The sequence below is a fragment of the Oncorhynchus mykiss genome, chromosome 2 (assembly GCF_013265735.2).
Source record: "Oncorhynchus mykiss isolate Arlee chromosome 2, USDA_OmykA_1.1, whole genome shotgun sequence".
Lineage (NCBI taxonomy): Eukaryota > Metazoa > Chordata > Actinopteri > Salmoniformes > Salmonidae > Oncorhynchus > Oncorhynchus mykiss.
In genome coordinates this window covers 89,422,744-89,444,110 of record NC_048566.1, presented here as the reverse complement: position 1 = coordinate 89,444,110, position 21,367 = coordinate 89,422,744, and the positions used below count along the sequence as shown (strand labels likewise).

The 21,367-nt window shown below is 42.3% G+C and overlaps 1 protein-coding gene across 1 annotated transcript; it reads left to right on the top strand.

The window, feature by feature from the left end:
* The first annotated feature begins 466 nt into the window (after positions 1–466).
* On the top strand, positions 467–6,845 carry LOC110502285 (sal-like protein 1). The gene is made up of 3 exons (XM_036934393.1): positions 467–539; positions 2,591–5,982; positions 6,420–6,845. Exons 1-3 carry the CDS (start codon positions 467–469, stop codon positions 6,843–6,845), a joined length of 3,891 nt encoding a protein of 1,296 aa, XP_036790288.1.
* The last annotated feature ends 14,522 nt before the right edge of the window (positions 6,846–21,367 follow it).

Here is a 21,367-nt window from a genome sequence, read left to right as displayed (position 1 = left end):
GGGCTATATAAATAAATTTGATTTGAACACAATAACTTATTTTTAAGTACTTCTTATGAGCTTTTCGAGTTTCAAGTGATTTAATTGAATGTAAGATATACATTTCAGTATTATCAACATCATTTCAATAAAACGGTGACGTTTGTTACATTTCAAAATATGTTCATTAACTTTTTCCAAGGATTGGACAGTTGGAATATGGACACTACCCACAGCGGATTGCCTTGACATAAACTGTAAATGTGCGCGCGTCGTCAACTCTGCGCGCGCTGTCAAGTGTCGTCTCCTCCACGAAAGAGAAAACGGTGGTGCGCGCTCTGTCAGCTGGCAATAACTACTACAGAGTTCATCGAACACAACAAACTGTATGAATGGATTCAGCTTCCATAACTCCGAACTTCCGAAGCATATTTCTTTTGACATTTTCTCTTCTGTCTGAATTGATGTGTGGAACTGGGACATCATCATGTCGCGCAGGAAACAAGCAAAGCCTCAACATGTACAATCGGATCATAATTTGGCTTTATCGGAACGCATTGGTAAGTTTGGGACGAAACTGTAGGCTAAATGGTTATAAGGGAACATATGATGCAATTGAAAATGATGCGAAGATAATTTAATAGTTGTGTGCAATTCTGTTCTAGATTTAGGGCAATTTTAGGCTTACAGAAGTTGCAAATTATTACTTTTTTCATTGTGTGATGATTGACAATGGAGGCTTCATTTTTTTTGAATGTCAAATGTTATTGTTAGTCTAATTGTCCATAGCCTTCATTTTATTACTAATAATGTCTCAAAAACAGTCATCACAATTCAATTTTCATGTCAGACATGAAATCTGTGTGTCTGCCCCTTTCAATTGAACAGAAATGATGTAGTCATAATTTACGAGTTTACGAATTTACGACACTTTCTACTATTCCTGGCTAAATAGGTAATACATATTTTTTTTATAGTCAATAATTCATTGCATTTAATGTATTAGTTTATTTAGAAATTGCAGTACTATTTATTGGTGGAAAAAGTACCCAATTGTCATACTTGAGTAAAAGTAAAGATACCTTAATAGAAAATGACTCAAGTAAAAGTAAAAGTCACCCAGTAAAATCCTACTTGACTCTAAAAGTATTTGGTTTAAATATACAGAAGTATCAAAAGTAAATGTAATTTCTCAAATATACAGTACTAGTGAAAAGTTTGGACACACCTACTTATTCCAGGGTTTTTCTTTATTTTTGCTATTTTCTACAATGTAGAATAATAGTGAAGATATCAAAACTATGAAATAACACATATGGAATCACGTAGTAAGCAAAAAAGTGTTAAACTAATCAAAATATTTTTTATATTTGAGATTCTTCAAAGTAGCCACCCTTTGCCTTGATGACAGCTTTACACACTTCTTGGCATTCTCTCAACCAGCTTCATGAGGTAGTCACCTGGAATGCATTTCAATTAACAGGTGTGTCTTGTTAAAAGTAAATTTATGGAATTTGGAATTTCCTTCCTTCTTAATGCGTTTGAGACAGTCAGTTGTGTTGTGACAAGGTAGGGGTGGTATACAGAAGATAGTCCTATTTGGTAAAAGACCAAGTCCATATTCTGGCAAGAACAGCTCAAATAATTGAAGAGAAACGACAGTCCATCATTACTTTAAGACATGAAGGTCAGTCAATGTGAAACATTTCAAGAACTTTGAACGCTTCTTCAAGTGCAGTCGCAAAACCGTCAAGGTCTATGATGACACTGGCTCTCATGAGGACCGCCACAGGAAAGGAAAACCCAGAGTCACCTCTGCTGCAGAGGATAAGTGAATTCGAGTTACGAGCCTCAGAAATTGCAGCCCAAATAAATGCTTCACAGAGTTCAAGTAACAGACACATCTCAACATCAACTGTTCAAAGGAGACTGCGTGAATCAGGCCTTCATGGTCAAATTGCTGCAAAGAAACCACCACTAAAAGGACACCAATAAGAAGAAGAGACTTCCTTGGGCCAAGAAACACGAGCAATGGACATTAGACCGGTGGAAATCTGTCCTTTGGTCTGATGAGTCCAGCGGCCGAGTCTTTGTAAGACGCAGAGTAAGTGAACGGATGATCTCCGCATGGGTGGCTCCCACCGTGAAGCATGGAGGAGGAGGTTTGATGGTGTGGGGGTGCTTTATTGGTGACACTGTCTGGGATTTATTTAGAATTCAAGGCACACCTAACCAGCATGGCTACCACAGCATCCAGCATTCTGGATGAGTTGGACCGCAGAGTGAAAGAAAAGCAGCCAACAAGTGCTCAGCATATGTGGGAACTCCTTCAAGACTGTTGGCAAAGCATTCCTCATGAAGAATGCCAAAATTGTGTGAAGCTGTCATCAAGGCAAAGGGTGGCAACTTAAAAAAAAAATGTGTTTAACACTTTTAGGTTACTACATGATTCCATATGTGTTATTTCATAGTTTTGAAGTCTTCATTATTATTCTACAATGTAGAAAATAGTACAAATAAAGAAAATCCCTTGAATGAGTAGGTGTGTCCAAATGTTTTCCTGGTACTGTATATATATAAATAACCTTTACCTCCTTCTTGTCTGTTTCAGGGGGCACCCATGACAGTTTAGCGACTCCCCCCATTTTGGTCTCTTGTTCTCATGTCTGCAGCAGATGCTGTGCTGCGTTTGTTGAACTATCAGATCTGGAACTACATGTCAGGGATTGCTCTCCCAATCATTTAGTCCTGATCGTCAATGATAATGAAGATCTAGTGTCGTCTGCTGAAATATTCCATCTAGCCTTGTCGCCTCGTAAAGCAGTGGAACCAGGCGAAACAGTCAACAACTCTGAAATGGAAGAGTGCTGTGATCTGTCGGAGGAGAAGTCAGAAGTGAAGGAAGAATCCATGAATGTTTCAAGAACTAAGAATAGCCATTGCCGGCTAGATAGCCCCAGTAGCATCAGTAGCAGCCGGAAAAGCAGTACTGACAGCAAGACTGACATTGTTTCATGTACCTCAGTTCTCCCAATTTCACTACCTCAACCTGGCAGCAATATGTTGGAACATCAGGGGACATTCTCATGGTTCAACAGCAATGTCATCATTGAAAACCTAGAAAGCACTAAAGTGGCAGTGGCCCAGTTTCCCCAGCAGAGCCGATCGGACACCGGCAGCAGTGGCAGCGGTAAGATGGCTGTCTCTTCTCTGATGGAACAACTCCTGGCCTTGCAGCTGAATCAGATTCACCAGCTGCAGCTGATTGATCAGATTCGTCACCAGGTCTTACTATTTGCTTCCCAGAGGTCTGAGGTATCAGAGACACTGACACAAACACCCATCAGCTGCCCTCAGGTTAGTCTAGCATCAACGCAGGCCAGCCAGTTGACAACCCTCAGTTCCCATCTCTCCCAGCAGCTAGCTGCAGCTGCTGGATTAGCCCAGGGTCTCGCCAGCCAGTCTGCCAGCATCGGACACTTTAAACGATTAACAGCAAAAGTGCAATCACCACAGAGCCCCTTTGGAAGGAGTATTGTACACTCTAGCACTGAACCCTTGCAAAGTATACGTAAACACATAGCTTCAGCAGTTAGCAAGCCCCACTCTAGAAAGAAGTACACTCATGCTAGCGGTCTGTACCCTCAACTAAATTTTTCAGCCCAAACCATAAGGAACTCACCGGCACTTGGCACAGGTAGCTTGCTAAACCGATCAAATACACCACGTCTACCTCAGCCACCACTCAGCAATCAAACACTCTCTAGCGCTGGACCAAGCATTGGCACAATTGTGCAGGACCTGAATGCCTTAAAGGCGCTAGCCGGACAAAGGAAAGGAAAACCATCCAATGTGACTTCTTTCGAACCCAAAAGCTCTTCCAAAGAGGCCTTCTTTAAACATAAATGCAGGTTTTGCGCTAAGGTTTTTGGGAGTGACAGTGCCTTACAGATCCATTTGCGATCCCACACTGGGGAGAGGCCATACAAGTGCAACATCTGCGGGAATCGTTTCTCCACCCGTGGGAACTTGAAGGTACACTTCCAGCGGCACAAAGAGAGGTTCCCCCATATCCAAATGAACCCTTACCCTGTTCCAGAACACCTGGACAACATCCCAACCAGCACAGGAATCCCGTATGGCATGTCTATACCACCAGAAAAAACAGTTACATGCTGGCAGGATAGTAAACCATCCCTAGCCACCTTGACTACTTCTGTAGGCCTGTTGCTCCAAACTGGATCACCCAACTTACCCTTTCTCATCAAGAAAGAGGAGCAGCCTGTTTCATTAACTGCATATTCCAGTCCAGTTGTACGTGATTCATCTAGTGCAGTAAAGAGCGTAGACTTGATAGAGGCTGGAAAAGTCCCAAAGTTCCACACCATGAATCTGAAAACAGACAACGTTATACCTCCCTTGACCTTTAGCTCGAAGATGAGCTCCACAACAGAAAGATCAGCTGACTATGTATCCGTCAATGTCACTTCCATCAGCACAAATCCCATCAAGTTGGAGCAGTTCAAGACCAAACATCCCTTCAGAGGAGGAGTCCTTGATCCCATGCAGACATCAGAGACCTTGAAACTCCAGCAGCTGGTTGAGAACATTGACAAGAAGGTGACAGACCCCAATGAGTGTGTCATTTGCAACCGCATACTCAGTTGTCAGAGCGCCCTCAAGATGCACTACCGCACCCACACAGGAGAGCGGCCCTTCAGATGTAAAGTGTGCCGACGGGCGTTCTCCACCAAAGGGAACCTGAAGACGCACCATGCGGTTCATCGCACCACACCGCCACTGAGGGTCCACCACTCCTGCCCTATCTGCCAGAGGAAGTTCACTAACGCTGTTGTCCTTCAGCAGCACATCCGTATGCATATGGGTTGCCAGATTCCCAACACCCCTCTCTCTGAACAGAACTACCCAATGTCAATGGAGTCTGATGGAGGTTCAATAGATGAGACGAAATTAGAAAAGTTGGAGAACCCTTCTGATGATTTAGACTTCAATGACAGTGAGATCGCAGGCATGTCTAGGTTTAATAACTCCTCGTCCGGCAGCATGTCTTCCTCTCCATCTGATAGTACAGGAGCAGGCTCCTCTGATCCCGAAAGGACAACTAACTATCATAGGCCAGTGGAGGAGAAGCAGGTCAACTGGTTTAAGACGAAGGTCTATGCCTCGTCATCTCTTGGAGGTGACCGAAGTGGTGGGAGCCTTGCTGTTTCTGAGAATACCGTTGACAAGCAGTCTCTTTCCCAAAGCAAGAGTGTTCCAGTATGTTCTAGCCCCACAAGCTTTGAGGAAATGTACCAGAAAGCTTTATCCCAGGCACATATCAATCCAAACCTTTTGCAGTTCACTGGCACTGGTCCACTGGTGTCCCTTGACCATCTAAAATCTTTAAACCCACTGAAGGATCCCACTAACATGGTCTACACTTTCCGTGAACAACTAGGCATATTCAAGAACACTGAATGTGATATTTGTGGTAAGACCTTTGCCTGCCAAAGTGCCTTGGACATCCATTATCGAAGCCATACCAGGGAGAGACCATTTATTTGTACAGCTTGCAACAGAGGGTTTTCCACCAAGGGGAACCTCAAGCAGCACATGCTAACACATCAGATGAGGGACCTGCCATCCAAGTTGTTTGAGCCCACCACTCCCAACATTGCCTCATGCCCCAACAACTCTGTACATCCTCTGAGCACCCAAATGATCAAGACAGAAGTGAACAGATTCCTGGGTAGTGCCCGCTATGGGGTACCAAGGGATCTTCTAGGCAGTTTGCGTTTGAGGACGTCCTCTGCCTCTTCCTCCCCAGCACTTGCCACCCAGCCACCTCGACGGACTCCCAAGCAGCATTACTGCCACACTTGTGGGAAAACCTTCTCTTCTTCTAGTGCCCTGCAAATCCACGAGAGGACTCACACTGGGGAGAAGCCGTTTGCCTGCACTGTCTGTGGTCGGGCATTCACCACCAAAGGAAATCTGAAGGTACATTCCACTTTTACACTTATGAGATGGGGTTTAGAGAGATTGTCAAGAAACAAAATGTGAAAACTGTGAAAGAGATGGACACTTGATATAAAATCATGCCAAGTTCAGCTTTTTTTCTTCTTCATTAATTCAGTATATATAATTTCGAAAACCCAGAACAGAAATCTTGCGCCAGTTACTCGATTAAAGTCTATGGGCCAAATGTCCCCTCCCGTTCTGAATTTCAAAAGATGCTCACACCTGCAAAATCTAGATTTTTCCAACTAATCAGTGGCAAAAAAACAGTTCACCGGAACAACTGTTGCTTGTTAGTCTTCTGACAGATGTTACGATACCATTTATGTTACGTACTCTGTCCACGAGAAATGTAGTATATCGAACCATTTGTCTTCATAAAAGGAGTGTGACTCACCATTGCTCTCTTCCTCATGTAGGTCCATATGGGAACTCACATGTGGTGTAGCACCCCCACCAGGCGAGGACGCAGACTGTCTGTGGACGGACCATTGATGTTTATGGGAACTCATCCTGTGAAGCTACCAGAGCCTCCCCAGAGGCCAGACATTAGGTCCAGTAATGGAGACTCCTTTTTTATCTGGAACCACTGTACAGACTCCTTCTCTAAGAACTTGGCCATGAGGACCAATGATATCTCAGTCGGAGGTGGGCCTCACCTCTCTGGACCAATGGGGCATGGGGCCAGCTCACCCATAGGGGGCGTAAATGTTGGTCGGGACAAATTTCACCATACAGAACACAATACTGCTCTTGCGCTGCCTGGTAAAGATGATACCAAAAGAGCGACTCACTTCTGTTTCACTCGTTTGATAGAAGAGAGGAAGGAAATTATTACAAATTAAAGAGTCTGAATATTATCTTAGGAGGAAATTAACTGCGATGTTCTTTGGAGTTTGTATATAAATGATAATAACCTTATTTGGAGTCAAGTGGCTAGGAAAGTCTCAGATTTTCAGTGTGCTTATTAGAGTTGGACTAAATTTTTACTACCTATTCACATGGGTAGAGTAGCCTACTGGTTGTGTACAGATGTAGGGTCTTAATTTGAGCCAGTTTGCTTCCTGCAGCAACAAGAAATGTGGATTATAATTCATGGACATTTTTGTAGGGGTTGATGGGGCAAAAACGTTCAAATTGCTCTTCGTGAACTGTTGCTTGGTGTTATCAACCTTCATCAGCACCGGCCTGTACCCTACCTGGCCTAAGCTCTCTCCTGGCCCCTTACACTAAGTCTGAATTTGTCCTGCTAGGTGACCTAAACTGGGACATGCTTAAACAACCTGACCAAATCCTCAAGCAATAGGACTCCCTACAGCTTTCTCAGTTTATTACCAATCCCACAAGGTATGACTCCAAACACCCAGAAAAGGCTACTCTCCTTGATGTTATCCTGACAAATAATCCTGATAGGTATCAGTTTGGTGTTTTCTGTAATGACCTTAGGGGTCACTGTTTTACAGCCTGTGTTCGTAATGGCTGCTCAGTGAAACGACCTGTCCTAATTTGTCATAGACGCTTGCTAAAAAACTTCCGTCATGACCTGTCCTGGTACAGAATCAGCTTGATCCCCTCTATCGAAGACAATTGGACCTTCTTTTTTGATATTTTCAGTGATATTGTTAACAAACACGCCACTATACAGAAAATGAGAATTAAAAACAGGTTCAGCCCCTGGTTCGACCTTGATCTTGCAGAGTTACTTCAAATGTGAAATAAGTGCACTCAGGCCTTCTGGAAGGACAAAGTTAGTTACTTTAAGAAGCAGTTCTCTCTCTGTGGATCTAACCTCAATAAGTTCTGGAAAACCTGGAGACCAGAAGAATAAACCCTCCTCCTTACAGCTTCCCATGTCCCTTAAAGTTGATGATGTGGTTGTTACTGACAAGAAGCACATGGCTGAGGTTTTTAATTACCACTTCATTAAGTCAGGATTCATATTTGACTCAGCCATGCCTCCTTCCCCTTTCAACATTTCCTCATCTCCCACCCCTTCTAATGTGACTAGCCCCGATGCTCCTCCCTCTTTTTCCCCCCGCCCCGCTACAAAGCTTCTGCCTGCAGGCGGTCGGTCACTGAGTCCAAGGTGCTAAAGGAGCTCCTTAAACTTGACCCCCCCAAAAACACCTGGGTGTAGATGGTTTAGACACTTTCTTCTTTAAGGTTGCTGCACCTATAATCGCCAAGCCTATCTCTGACCTTTTTAACCTGCCTCTCTTCTCTGTGGAGGTTCCCATTGCTTGGAAGGCAGCCATGGTTCGTCTTTTATTTAGAGGGGAGATCAAGCTAATCCTAACTGTTATAAGCCTATTTCTATTTTGCCCTGTTTATCAAAAGTGTTGGAAAAACTTGGCAATAATCAACTGACTGGCTTTCTTGATGTCTATAGTCTTTTCTCTGGTATACAATCTGGTTTCCGCTCAGGTTATGGATGTGTCACTGCAACCTTAAAGATCTTCAATGATGTCACCATTGCCCTTGATTCTAAGCAATGTTGTGCTGCTATTGACTTGGCCAAAGCTTTTGATACGGTAGACCATTAAATTCTTGTGGGCCGGCTAAGGAGTATTGGTGTCTCTGAGGGGTCTTTAGCCTGGTTTGCTAACTACCTCTCTCAAAGAATGCAGTGTATAAAGTCAGAACATCTGCTGTCTCAGCCACTGCCTGTCACCAAGGGTGTACCCCAAGGCTCGATCCTAGGCCCCATGCTCTTCTCAATTTACATCAACAACATAGCTCAGGCAGTAAGAAGCTCTCTCATCCATTTATATGCAGATGATAGAGTATTATACTCAGCTGGCTCCTCCCCGTATTTTGTGTTAAGCGCTCCACAACAAAGCTTTCTTAGTGTCGAACAAGCTTTCTCTGCCTTTAACGTTGTTCTGAACACCGCCAAAACAAAGGTTTTGTGGTTTGGTAAGAAGAATGCCCCTCTCCCCAAAGGTGTGATTACTACTGCTAAGGGTTTAGAGCTTGAGGTAGTCACCCCATACAAGTACTTGGGAGTATGGCTAGATGGTACAATGTCCTTCTCTCAGCACATATCAAAGCTGCAGGCTAAAGTTAAATCTAGACTTGGTTTCCTCTATCGTAATCTCTCCTCTTTCACCCAAGCTGTCAAACTAACCCTGATTCAGATGACCGTCCTCCCATGCTAGATTACAGAGACATAATTTATAGATCGGCAGGTAAGGGTGCTCTCGAGCGGCTAGATGTTCTTTACCATTTGGCCATCAGATTTGCCACCAATGCTCCTTATGGGACACACCACTGCACTCTTTACTCTTTTGTAAACTGGTCATCTCTGTATACCCTTCGCAAGTCCCACTAGTTGATGTTTATTTATAAAACCCTCTTAGGCCTCACTCCCCCCTATCTCAGACATCTACTGCAGCCCTCATCCTCAATATACAACGTCCATTCTGCCAGTCACATACTGTTAAAAGGTCCCCAAAGCACACACATCCCTGGGTCGCTCGTCTTTTCAGTTCACTGCAGCTAGCGACTGGAACAAGCTGCAACAAACACTCAAACTGGACAGTTTTATCTCAATCTTTTCATTCAGACTCAATCATGGACACTCCTACTAACTGTTGTGGCTGCTTTGCGTGATGTATTGTTGTCTCTATGTTTGTAAACTGTGCTGCTGCCATATTGTGCTGCTACCATGTTGTTGTCATGTTGTGTTGCTACCATGCTGTGTTGTCATGTGTTGCTGCCATGCTATGTTGTTGTCTTAGGTCTCTCTTTATGTAGTGATTTAGATTTAGATTTTTAACTGACTTGCCTAGTTAAATAAATGTTAAATAAATTAAATAAAACGTTTTTTAAAAGTCTGACATTTTAAAGTGGAAATTACAAACTTTAGAAGCGCTTTATAAAACCTTGAATACACTACAAGTTTGCGTTTCCTGCTGAGCAGGAGAATTCTCAGCAACAACAGGGTGATCAAATTAAAATCCTATAATCTGTAATTATGTTTTTTTTAATCGTTGAGGTATTGATGTTATTGAAGAGGAATTCAACTTGTAACACATAGTATCTTGTCATATCTATGTAAAATACATGGATAGATAATTTATGTGTGTCAATATCAATGTTCTATTGCAATTCATGTTAGTTTGATATTTCTCAAAACAACAACATATGAATAGTATGTAATAATGATGTTCAACATAAAATAAGGAGGCAACATATATTGTACATGTAGATGAACTGTAAACTGTTACTTAAGGTGCTGTAATATATTGTAAATCACTTTGCCATTGGTTTTCAGAAAATGAGTGGTCGTTATAGAACAATATTATTTCACAACTTCTGTACTACAACTCACTGGTTGTAGAATCCTATTCTATGATATGCTGTGGACACTTACCGCATTTCCCCTGTTCAGTAACAATTGATATACAGGTTAACGGTAAAGCTGCACCTCAAATTAAAAATGTTGAGATTGAGATGGGATATAGCTTTGAATTATTGTCCTTCTAGATGCTCCTTCTAGATGCCCCTGTTTCTGTCCTGAGGTGTATGGTCACCACATTCAGAATTCAGGTGTGTGTGTGTGTGTGTGCTTGCACACCCGCATCTGATGCCCTCTGCTGAAGATACTCTGTGTTCATTTGATATGACATATCACTTTCCAGGTAACAGCTAATGCAGACATGCTGCCCTAAAGCAGATGAATTTTCAAAGTGACTTGTTGTCTTTCCTGTTGTGTGCTACACCGTGTCACTAAATTAGAGACAATGCGATGTCAGTCACTCGGGATCACCTCAGGATATTATGTGTGGTTATCTTGACACCTGGACTCAACATTGTCTTGCTATCATATTGTCAATTTGTCAGTGTTTAAACGAAGACCAATGACCGTATTATGGCTTTGGTTTTTCAAACATTGCTGCAAGTTTAATTTCACATTTTCAATAAATTCTGAAATGTTTTCTGTTTGAATATTTTCATGTTGATACAACAACTCACCAAATGTAGATTTGAGCCAGGACTGTTGTCTCCTGTTCTACACTAGGGAGTAAACCTGATATAAAATGCACCACCAGTCTGACTTCCCGCTGGTTGTGAAACACTACCCCATTGAGTCATCTATGCAGCCTGTATGGCTGTAGCAGGAGCCCAGTGAAAAGCTGAACGAAATGCACAACACCTCTGACTAATAATGGCCACTAATATGTCCATTGACAGTAACCACATTCATCCAACATATCAAATCTCCTGTGAAAGAGACGTGGTCCCTGTGCCACTGTCACAACCTATTGCACATATGTCACAGTCCCACTGACCAGCTGACAGGGCTGAAACCTTAAACCAGCCCTCTGTCATTAGCATTAGAACATGAGTAATCAACTGGAATGAACCATCGCAGAGCCCTAAACAAAGGCCAGTTGGTCTGAAGCTTTTCAAAGATATATATCTGATAGAGACAGAGATGAATCAGTCACACGCATGCAAACACACACACACGCACACACACACACACACAATACAATTTGTTCAAGTGTGTTATCACTTGAGATATAACTTAAGTCATAAGCCATGGTAAAATTTGGAGAATTTTGATGTTCTCTTTCTGAGAAATCAGATACTGGCAAGCTGAAAGGTTTTCAACAATATGTATTGATTGTCAGACTGAGTTTGCCCTTGACTCGCCAATAAATAACAGATAAAGTCGAAACAGTTGGTTAACTAGTTCACATTTTATAATCTTCTGAATGTGAGTCTGACACCGCAGAAAATATCTCTGGTGATATAAATCTTACAAATGAATGGTTTGTGTGGGTGTGAGTGAGTGAGTGTATGTGCTTCACAGTGGAATAATGTCCTTGGTGTTGACTCGTTCCACAATAGAACCATAGAATACTCTGGACTGGAGTGTCAGAATACATTCCAAAATAATTATATCTCTGTCCAGGTTTCCAGTGTATTATTAAACTATTTTCAGTGTTTTTCAGAATACATTGAAGTGGAACAGACAGAGGAGTAAGGCAGGTTGGGGTTTCAGAAGCGGCACACAATGAACCCAACAGTGAACTTTTTAAACTCATCGCAGGAAAACAAATGTGCCTTTCTAATCATTGCATATTTCACTTCAAAACTGCAGAGGTCAGCATGCTGTTTGCAAGATGGCATTTCCTTTGTAAGCATTTGAACAGTGATCATCACACTTTTGTTGCATTGACAATGGAAATATTCAATAACAGAAGCCCTGCCAAATCTCCGGCAGGGTGAAAATCTAACCCCCCCCCTTCCCCGAACCAGAGCGTTGTCAACATTGTTCTTATGCTTTTGTGTCTATCTGACGTGCCTATTGCTCAGATCATTTCTGATCATAAACTTGCATGGGTCAACTGTTTCATGGTGACCCGGCCGGGCCGGCACTGTTTATGCCTGTGTTTCTAGAGCGAGGTTGGCAGCAGGCAGCTTAGGCCTGGTACATATTTGTCAACCTTCTGATAGCTCAATGCTCATAGCTGGCTTAGTTCTGTCACCTAGTACTGTATAGCCTCTCAATTTGAACATGACAAGAATTGTGTTATTATCTGAATAGAGTTGCTATAAATGAACTGCAACTCGTGAATGTCATCTTTACAGGCATTAAGGGTCTATGAAGGTTTATTGTGGCTTCATTAAGCCTTAACAGTATTACTTTGTTGAAAGTATGACTAGAAGGGTGATTCCATACTAATAATAATCAGTTATTTAAAATGACTTGGTGGGCTACTTTTTTGTAAATGTTTTCTGTTAGCTGCACTTTGCATTTTTCTACAAATAACCTCATGTATGAAATCTTTAATAAATGAAGCTGTTCTTCCATCCAGACATTTCTCTTCTCGTCCATTAGTAAGGGCTGGGGCCTCATAACTGACACTTAACGTTAACATCATCTTTCAAGTCTGCTTGATTTTATACAGGTATGTATTTATCAGTCACTGCCTGAATCCATAAAACCGCATTGTGTGGATTTAGTTAGTTAACAGTGACAAATAGCATTGTGTGGATTTAGTTAGTTAACAGTGACAAATAGCATTGTGTGGATTTAGTTAGTTAACAGTGACAAATAGCATTGTGTGGATTTAGTTAGTTAACAGTGACAAATAGCATTGTGTGGATTTAGTTAGTTAACAGTGACAAATAGCATTGTGTGGATTTAGTTAGTTAACAGTGACAAATAGCATTGTGTGGATTTAGTTAGTTAACAGTGACAAATAGCATTGTGTGGATTTAGTTAGTTAACAGTGACAAATAGCATTGTGTGGATTTAGTTAGTTAACAGTGACAAATAGCATTGTGTGGATTTAGTTAGTTAACAGTGACAAATAGCATTGTGTGGATTTAGTTAGTTAACAGTGACAAATAGCATTGTGTGGATTTAGTTAGTTAACAGTGACAAATAGCATTGTGTGGATTTAGTTAGTTAACAGTGACAAATAGCATTGTGTGGATTTAGTTAGTTAACAGTGACAAATAGCATTGTGTGGATTTAGTTAGTTAACAGTGACAAATAGCATTGTGTGGATTTAGTTAGTTAACAGTGACAAATAGCATTGTGTGGATTTAGTTAGTTAACAGTGACAAATAGCATTGTGTGGATTTAGTTAGTTAACAGTGACAAATAGCATTGTGTGGATTTAGTTAGTTAACAGTGACAAATAGCATTGTGTGGATTTAGTTAGTTAACAGTGACAAATAGCATTGTGTGGATTTAGTTAGTTAACAGTGACAAATAGCATTGTGTGGATTTAGTTAGTTAACAGTGACAAATAGCATTGTGTTGATGCATCTGTCATCAGTCATACTGTATGACGAATCACACCATTGCCCTCATCATAGGATAACAGCCCATGTCTGTGATATTCGTAGATATGGATTTAGTGGTGTGTCAGTAATACTATTGTTTGTGTCCTCACTCCTCTCACTGCTGTAAGCTGCCCTCTCCTTTTACAAGCTCACTATTTATCATACCTGTATTAAATAAATCAATATATCTCATCTCTCAATGTTGCATTGAGGCATATGCCAAAAACAGAGAGCCAACATCCAAAATACCTTTCTTATTCAGTATGTCCTATACAGTGGGGTAAGCTCTACTTTGAGTGACATTGTATCAGGTGTAGCGGTGTATAAGTTATCCTTCCCTCAGGGTTGGCTAGTTCTCTGTCTATCCTAATATCACTCAGCACCTGTCATCTTAACCTCATATCCTCACTAAACACCTGATCTCCACTTTGTCACACACAGCAGCCCCCTGCTTATATGTTTTAATACATTATTATGGTAGCCTGTGGCTAGGAGAGTCTGCACCTGGGCTGCATTCCTCTAGGGCTACTGGACTGCGTTTGTTTTCTAGTAATCTTGTATCTTTTCGACCCAGTTGATGTACAAAAGACATGACAGTATTTCATTCTGACCAGCAGGCCTCTGACCTCCAATACATGGGATGTGTCCCAAATTGCACTCTATTCCCTATATAGTGCATTACTTGGAGTTTTAGAAAAATGTTTCAAGTTGATGATTGACAGGGACAGATAGCCCTTTAAAAATCCTGCTGAGAGAGATGGGTAACCCTAAAAACAACCGTTGGATGCGCCCAAATGGCACCCTAGTCCCTGTATAGTGCACCACATTTGACCAGAGCCCCCATGAAGTACGCTACACAGGGAATCAAGTACCATTTGGGACACAGACCTAGTGTGGTGTTTCATTCAGTGAGAGAGCTGTGTGCTTTCTGAATAGTTATAGCTGGGTGCTGCTGTGGTGTCTGTGTCACAGAGGAGAGACGAAGGATTTGAGCAGGGTGGTGGGGATGAGGGTGGACATGGAAGAAGATAGTGAGAGAGGTGAAACATTGCCGTTCACAAGGTTTTGATCCACCCAAGAGGAGCAAGAGAGAGATCACCTGAGCTTCACTGAGATTAGTAGGGGGAGAATGGGGAAGGAGAGGATAGAGAAGGAGAGAGAGAGAGAGAGAGAGAGAGAGAGAGAGAGAGAGATACAGCATATGTCCCCCCATTCACTCCCTATTCTGCTCTTTAACTTGACACATAGTAGAGGAAACTGTCATTGTAAATAACAGCATTACCCATGCATTGTGAATAATGCCTGTATAATAATAATTAAAACCTGATAGGGTATAGCCTACTGGATCCATATGAAAATCTTAGTAAGAATCCTGTGTTGTCCAAGGAAGTGGTTAATACCAGTTCAGTTAAGGTGAATGACAAACACATGCATCTCCTACTATCTGCAGCTATACCTTTTATCAATAACCTATAATATAAATATGCAAATCTACTGCTCAGTCATTACAATCTTCATTAGAGGCTATTCACCTCCTAATAGATTTAATTTGCATTGGTAGAGGTATATTAATCGACTGTGAGACTGAGGCCTTAATTGGCCCAAAGCTGGCAGGCTGATGTACACACAGCAAGGCTATGGACTTAAAACTCTGATGTACATATTCACCCCTATAGTGGGGACGAACGTCAGATGATAAATCCGCTTTGGCATCAAAATTCATTATTAAGAAGCAAAAACTGCCATTATCAAATCAAATCTTATTGGTCACATGCACATGGTTAGCAGATGTTATTGCGAGTGTAGCCAAATGATTGTGCTTCTAGTTCTGACAGTGCAGCAATATCTAAGACGTAATCTAACAAAACTTATGTAAATAGGGTATTTTTTTGTTTGTTTTTATTCACAAATTTGCAAACATTTCTATAAAACGGTTTTCGCTTTGTCATTTTGAGGGAAAAAAATGTATTCATCAATTTTAGAATAAGGCTGTAACATTACAAAATGTGGAAAAAGGGAAGGGGTCTGAATGCTTTCCGAATGCACTGTACATCGTATCTGTTCTTGTAGTGCTGAGTCACACAAGTTGTTTTACTGTCCTTGTGGGGACCAAACAATTGATACCCATTAAAAATCCTATCCAATTGATACCCATTCAAAAGCCTCCCGGATGGCTCAGTGGTCTAGGGCACTGCATCGCAGTGCTAGCTGTGCCACCAGAGACTCTGGGTTTGCGCCCAGGCTCTGTCTTAGCCGGCCGCGAATGGGAGGTCTGTGGGGCGATGCACAATTGGTCTAGCGTCGTCCGGGTTTGGCCGGTAGGGATATCCTTGTCTTGTCTCACCGCGCACTAGCGACTCCTGTGGCGGGCTGGGCGCAGTGCATGATAACCAGGTCGCCAGGTGCACGGTGTTTCCTCCGACACATTGGTGCGGCTGGCTTACGGGTTGGATACGCGCTGTGTTAAGAAGCAGTGCGGCTTGGTTGGGTTGTGTTTTGGAGGACGCTTGGCTTTCGACCTTCGTCTCTCCCGAGCCCGTATGGGAGTTGTGGCGATGAGACAAGATAGTAACTACTAACAATTGGATACCACAAAATTGGGGAGAAAAGGGGGTAAAAAAAAAAAAAAAAAAAAAAAATCCTAACTGTAAGCCCAAAATCTTACCCGAAGTGTAACCCTTAACCCTCCAACCTGACAGAGCTTGAGAGGATCTGCAGAGAAGAATTGTAGAAACTCCCAAAATACAGGTGTTCCAAGCTTGTAGCGTCATACCCAAGAAGACTCAAGGCTGTAATTGCTGCCAAAGGTGCTTCAACAAAGTACTGAGTAAAGGGTCTGAATACTTATGTAAATATGATATTTCATCTTCAATCTAAACCTTTTTTCGCGTTTTCATTGTGGGGTATTGTGTGTAGATTGATGAGGGGGGAATACTACAATTTAATACATTTTAGAACAAGTAACTTAACAAAATGTGAAAAAAAGGGAAGGGGTCTGAATACTTTCCAAATGCACTGTATCCTACCACTAAACACAATTAGCATTTCCCCCTTCAATTTCTCCAAGGGTTATTGAAATGTGTAATACTGTTCTTTACAATGGTCTGCATTAGTAACAATTTCAACAAGCAATGGGTCTTTTATGTTGATTTATTTTCTATGCTGGGTTTCTATTTAAGCTGCCATTCCTAATGATGTAGGATCTTAATTCGATCACTCTTTTGTTGTTGAGAATTTTACTGCCCCTCAGGGAATTCAGATGAGCTTCTTGATTTACATAAATTCACTGAAAACCCAGACTAAGCTCCAAAAAATAAAGGGAACACTTAAACAACACAATGTAACTCCAAGTCAATTACACTTCTGTGAAATCAAACTGTCCACTTAGGAAGCAACATTGATTGACAATACATTTCACATGCTGTTGTGCAAATGGGAGACACAACAGGTGGAAATTATAGGCAATTAGCAAGACACCCCCAATAAAGGAGTGGTTCTGCACGTGGTGACCACAGACCACTTCTCAGTTCCTATGCTTCCTGGCTGATGTTTTGGTCACTTTTGAATGCTGGCGGTGCTTTCACTCTAGTGGTAGCATGAGACGGAGTCTACAACCCACACAAGTAGCTCAGGTAGTACAGCTCATCTAGGATGGCACATCAATGCGAGCTGTGGCAAGAAGGTTTGCTGTGTCTGTCAGCGTAGTGTCCAGAGCATGGAGGTGCTTACAGGAGACAGGCCAGTACATCAGGAGATGTGGAGGAAGCCATAGGAGGGCTACAACCCAGCAGCAGGACCGCTACCTCCGCCTTTGTGCAAGGAGGAGCAGGAGGAGCACTGCCAGAGCCCTGCAAAATGACCTCCAGCAGGCCACAAATGTGCATGTGTCTGTTCAAACGGTCAGAAACAGACTCCATGAGGGTGGTATGAGGGCCCGACGTCCACAGGTGGGGGTTGTGCTTACAGCCCAACACTGTGCAGGACGTTTGGCATTTGCCAGAGAACACCAAGATTGGCAAATTCGCCACTGGCGCCCTGTGCTCTTCACAGATGAAAGCAGGTTCACACTGAGCACATGTGACAGACGTGACAGAATCTGGAGACGCCGTGGAGAACGTTCTGCTGCCTGCAACATCCTCCAGCATGACCGGTTTGGCGGTGGGTCAGTCATGGTGTGGGGTGGCATTTCTTTGTGGGGTGGCATTTCCATGTGCTCGCCAGAGGTAGCCTGACTGCCATTAGGTACCGAGATGAGATCCTCAGACCCCTTGTGAGACCATATTCTGGTGCGGTTGGCCCTGGGATCCTCCTAAAGCAAGACAATGCTAGACCTCATGTGGCTGGAGTGTGTCAACAGTTCCTGCAAGAGGAAGGCATTGATGCTATGGACTGGCCCGCCCGTTCCCCAGACCTGAATCCAATTGAGCACATCTGGGACATCATGTCTCGCTCCATCCACCAACGCCACGTTGGACCACAGACTGTCCAGGAGTTGGCGGATGCTTTAGTCCAGGTCTGGGAGTAGATCCCTCAGGAGACCATCCGCCACCTCATCAGGAGCATGCCCAGGCGTTGTAGGGAGGTCATACAGGCACGTGGAGGCCACACACACTACTGAGCCTCATTTTGACTTGTTTTAAGGACATTACATCAAAGTTGGATCAGCCTGTAGAGTGGTTTTCCACTTTAATTTTGAGTGTGACTCCAAATCCAGACCTCCATGGGTTGCTAAATTTGATTTCCATTGATCATTTTTGTGTGATTTTATTGTCAGCACATTCAACTATGTAAAGAAAAAAGTATTTAATAAGAATATTTAATTCATTCAGATCTAGGATGTGTTATTTTTATTTTTTTGAGCAGTGTATATTAATAGTATTGCACGTTTCATGTAGGCTACTTTTGGCCAGATAGTAGCTCAGGGGTATTAAACTCCTACCCTACGACAGGCCTGGACAATTCCAGTCCTCGGGGGCCTGATTGGTGTCACACTTCTCCCCCAACCTAGCATACACACCTGATTTAAACAAATTGCATTTTTAACTGAAGATCATGATTAGTTGATGGAGTCAGGTGTGTTAGCTGGGGCTGGGGCAAAAGTGTGACACCAATCAGGCCCCCGAGAACTGGAGATGCCCAGACCTGCCCTACGAGGTCTGGAGCCTGCTGGTTTTCTGTTCTACCTGATAAGTAATGGCACACACCTGGAGTCTCAGGTAAAACTGCAGTGGAACTGGGTTCAAGGTCCAGAGTTGAGTTTGTAGGTAATAGCCTAACCACTGATCAAGCAACATTATGGACTAAACATAAAATCCAGTTGCTGCAGGATTATTTTCCTGTGACAATATAGGTCAAATGAAGATCCTACATCTGTATAACAGACACATCAAATCCATAGAGGGAGCGATGCTATGTACAAATGTATTTAAAAGGTTAATATCAACATTAAAATATAAGGATGAGAGTGCTGTGGCTCTGTGACACTCACAACCTCATGCAAATAACATTTTGTAGCAGTGGCAGGTGCATTTTGAGTGCCAAAAGGTATCTGACTTGATTTGAAGACACCAAAGGGTCTGGAAGGACATGGAGAATTAAGAGAGACATCTTGCCTGAGTTTAGGTCACAGTAGTACAGTGGGAGCAAAAACAGCATGATGCTTTTTTACCATGAGCCTTTTTTACCATGTCTTACTATCACTCTTCAGGAAGCACATAGGGCCATTGACAAATCTCCATCACATTCTGTTCTGGGCAGTCTTCTCCAGCTCGCTCCACCCTATGCCGGTTTTCTTAGTATCTGCCTCAAGCTGACGCCTCCATGTGTTTCTTGGCCTATTCCCTTGTGGGTTTCAGGTTAAGGCTTGACAGCATGGAGTAAAGGCAAACAAAAAGTGTACTAATTTAATAAATGATTGGGCGTCATTTAGACAGTTCACCTTTTGAGTAGGAGCAATTCATTACCTGACCCCAGAAAAAAACCTTAAAACACATCTTAGAAAAGAAGCCAAAGGCACGGGAGGTAGAGCTTTCGTGTTCTTTCAGGAAGCACCCAGCTTCAGTGGTGGAGAAGCACAGCCCAGGAGTCTTTTTGTTGTTGTTGTTGTTGTTGCTAATTTCTCCTCAATTGACCAATAAACCATGAAATGAATGAGCTTCTTTTCCAATCACAACTTTATATAAGAGCCAACACTTTGTCTCCGACAAGACCAACAGGGGGATAGTTACATCTTCTGCTCCAGCCACCCCCAGAACCACCAATTGAGAGAAAACTGGATCTACTCCACATCTGCCCACTAAAGCTATGTTTACACAGGCAGCCCATTCGGATCTTATTGGCAAAAGAGCTGATCTGATTGGTCAAAAGACTAATTAGTGGAAAAATATCAGAAATGGGCTGCCTGTGTAAACACAGCATTAGTGGCCCAGATCCTGCCAAATGTAAAAAGGTGGAAAATTTAAGCAGCAGCATGAAGTAGAAGCTAACACAAAAGAGCATTTAATAAATAATAGAATGGTTTATACAGTTGTTCACCTCTCAGCCCGGGGAAATTATCTGAACACATTCACACATTCTCAGAAACAAGCATTCAATAAACCATGCAAATAAAACGGTTCAAAAGAAAATAAGTGAAAAGCACAGGAAGTGGTGCAGCCCAGGAAGCAGCCGTCTGCTTTCCTTGTAGTTTTTTTGTCTGTCAAATACATTCACCACTTTCTCAACAAGACAGAACAAAGGGTTAAATATAGTACAGATGACCACTTAAATAGTCAATTAATTCATTTAAATGATGGGAAATTAGTTACATCTGTGACATAGCCATAGTCCCATTATGTTGTGTGAATGCCTTTGAGTTGGGTTTATTGAATGTATCTTTTACCCAGGTATCTTTGCTGTGGACAGAGCTTTGTCAAAGTCACAATATAACACACCACTGTCCCTGTTGTGATTATCGTAACCGTGACATATTTCAGTTGAAGAGCAGGAACAGGTTGCTTTGTATTCTGTACCATTGAAGTTAAGAGATGGGATCATGGCACATTGCTTATTTACATTTGAGTAATTTAGCAGACATTCTTATCCAGAGCGACTTACAGGAGCAATTAGGGTTAATTGACCTTGCTCAAGGGCACATCGACCAAATTTTCACCTAGTCAGCTCGTGGATTCAAAACAGCAACCTTTTGGTTACTGACCCAACGCTCTTAATCGCTATGCTCCCTGCTGCTTATGACCTAGTCAGGTTTCAGCCCTGGCTATCTTCAACAGCTGCGGTCGGACTGTCCCCCTTACAAATCAGATGTTATGTAGAGAAAATGCTTATTATTATGATCTGATAAACTATTGGCTCATGGTATTCCCAGACAAAAGCACTAGCAATACAAGAGAAGGAACAACATTGACATATGTACATGTGGAGACGGTTGAATGCCTAATTGAAAAAGTAACACAAATACTTTCACATAAAGCACGATCCCTGTCCTCCTGTATACTCCTCACACATTATAGAAGCCTACGATTACAGACAATACAGATTACTTGAATGGCCCATTTGGCAC

Coding starts and splice junctions, on each gene's coding strand:
- LOC110502285 (XM_036934393.1), top strand. CDS start 467: ATGTCGCGCAGGAAACAAGCAAAGCCTCAACATGTACAATCGGATCAT. Junction 540..2,590: donor GGCTTTATCGGAACGCATTG/GTAAGTTTGGGA, acceptor TGTCTGTTTCAG/GGGGCACCCATGACAGTTTA. Junction 5,983..6,419: donor CCACCAAAGGAAATCTGAAG/GTACATTCCACT, acceptor TTCCTCATGTAG/GTCCATATGGGAACTCACAT.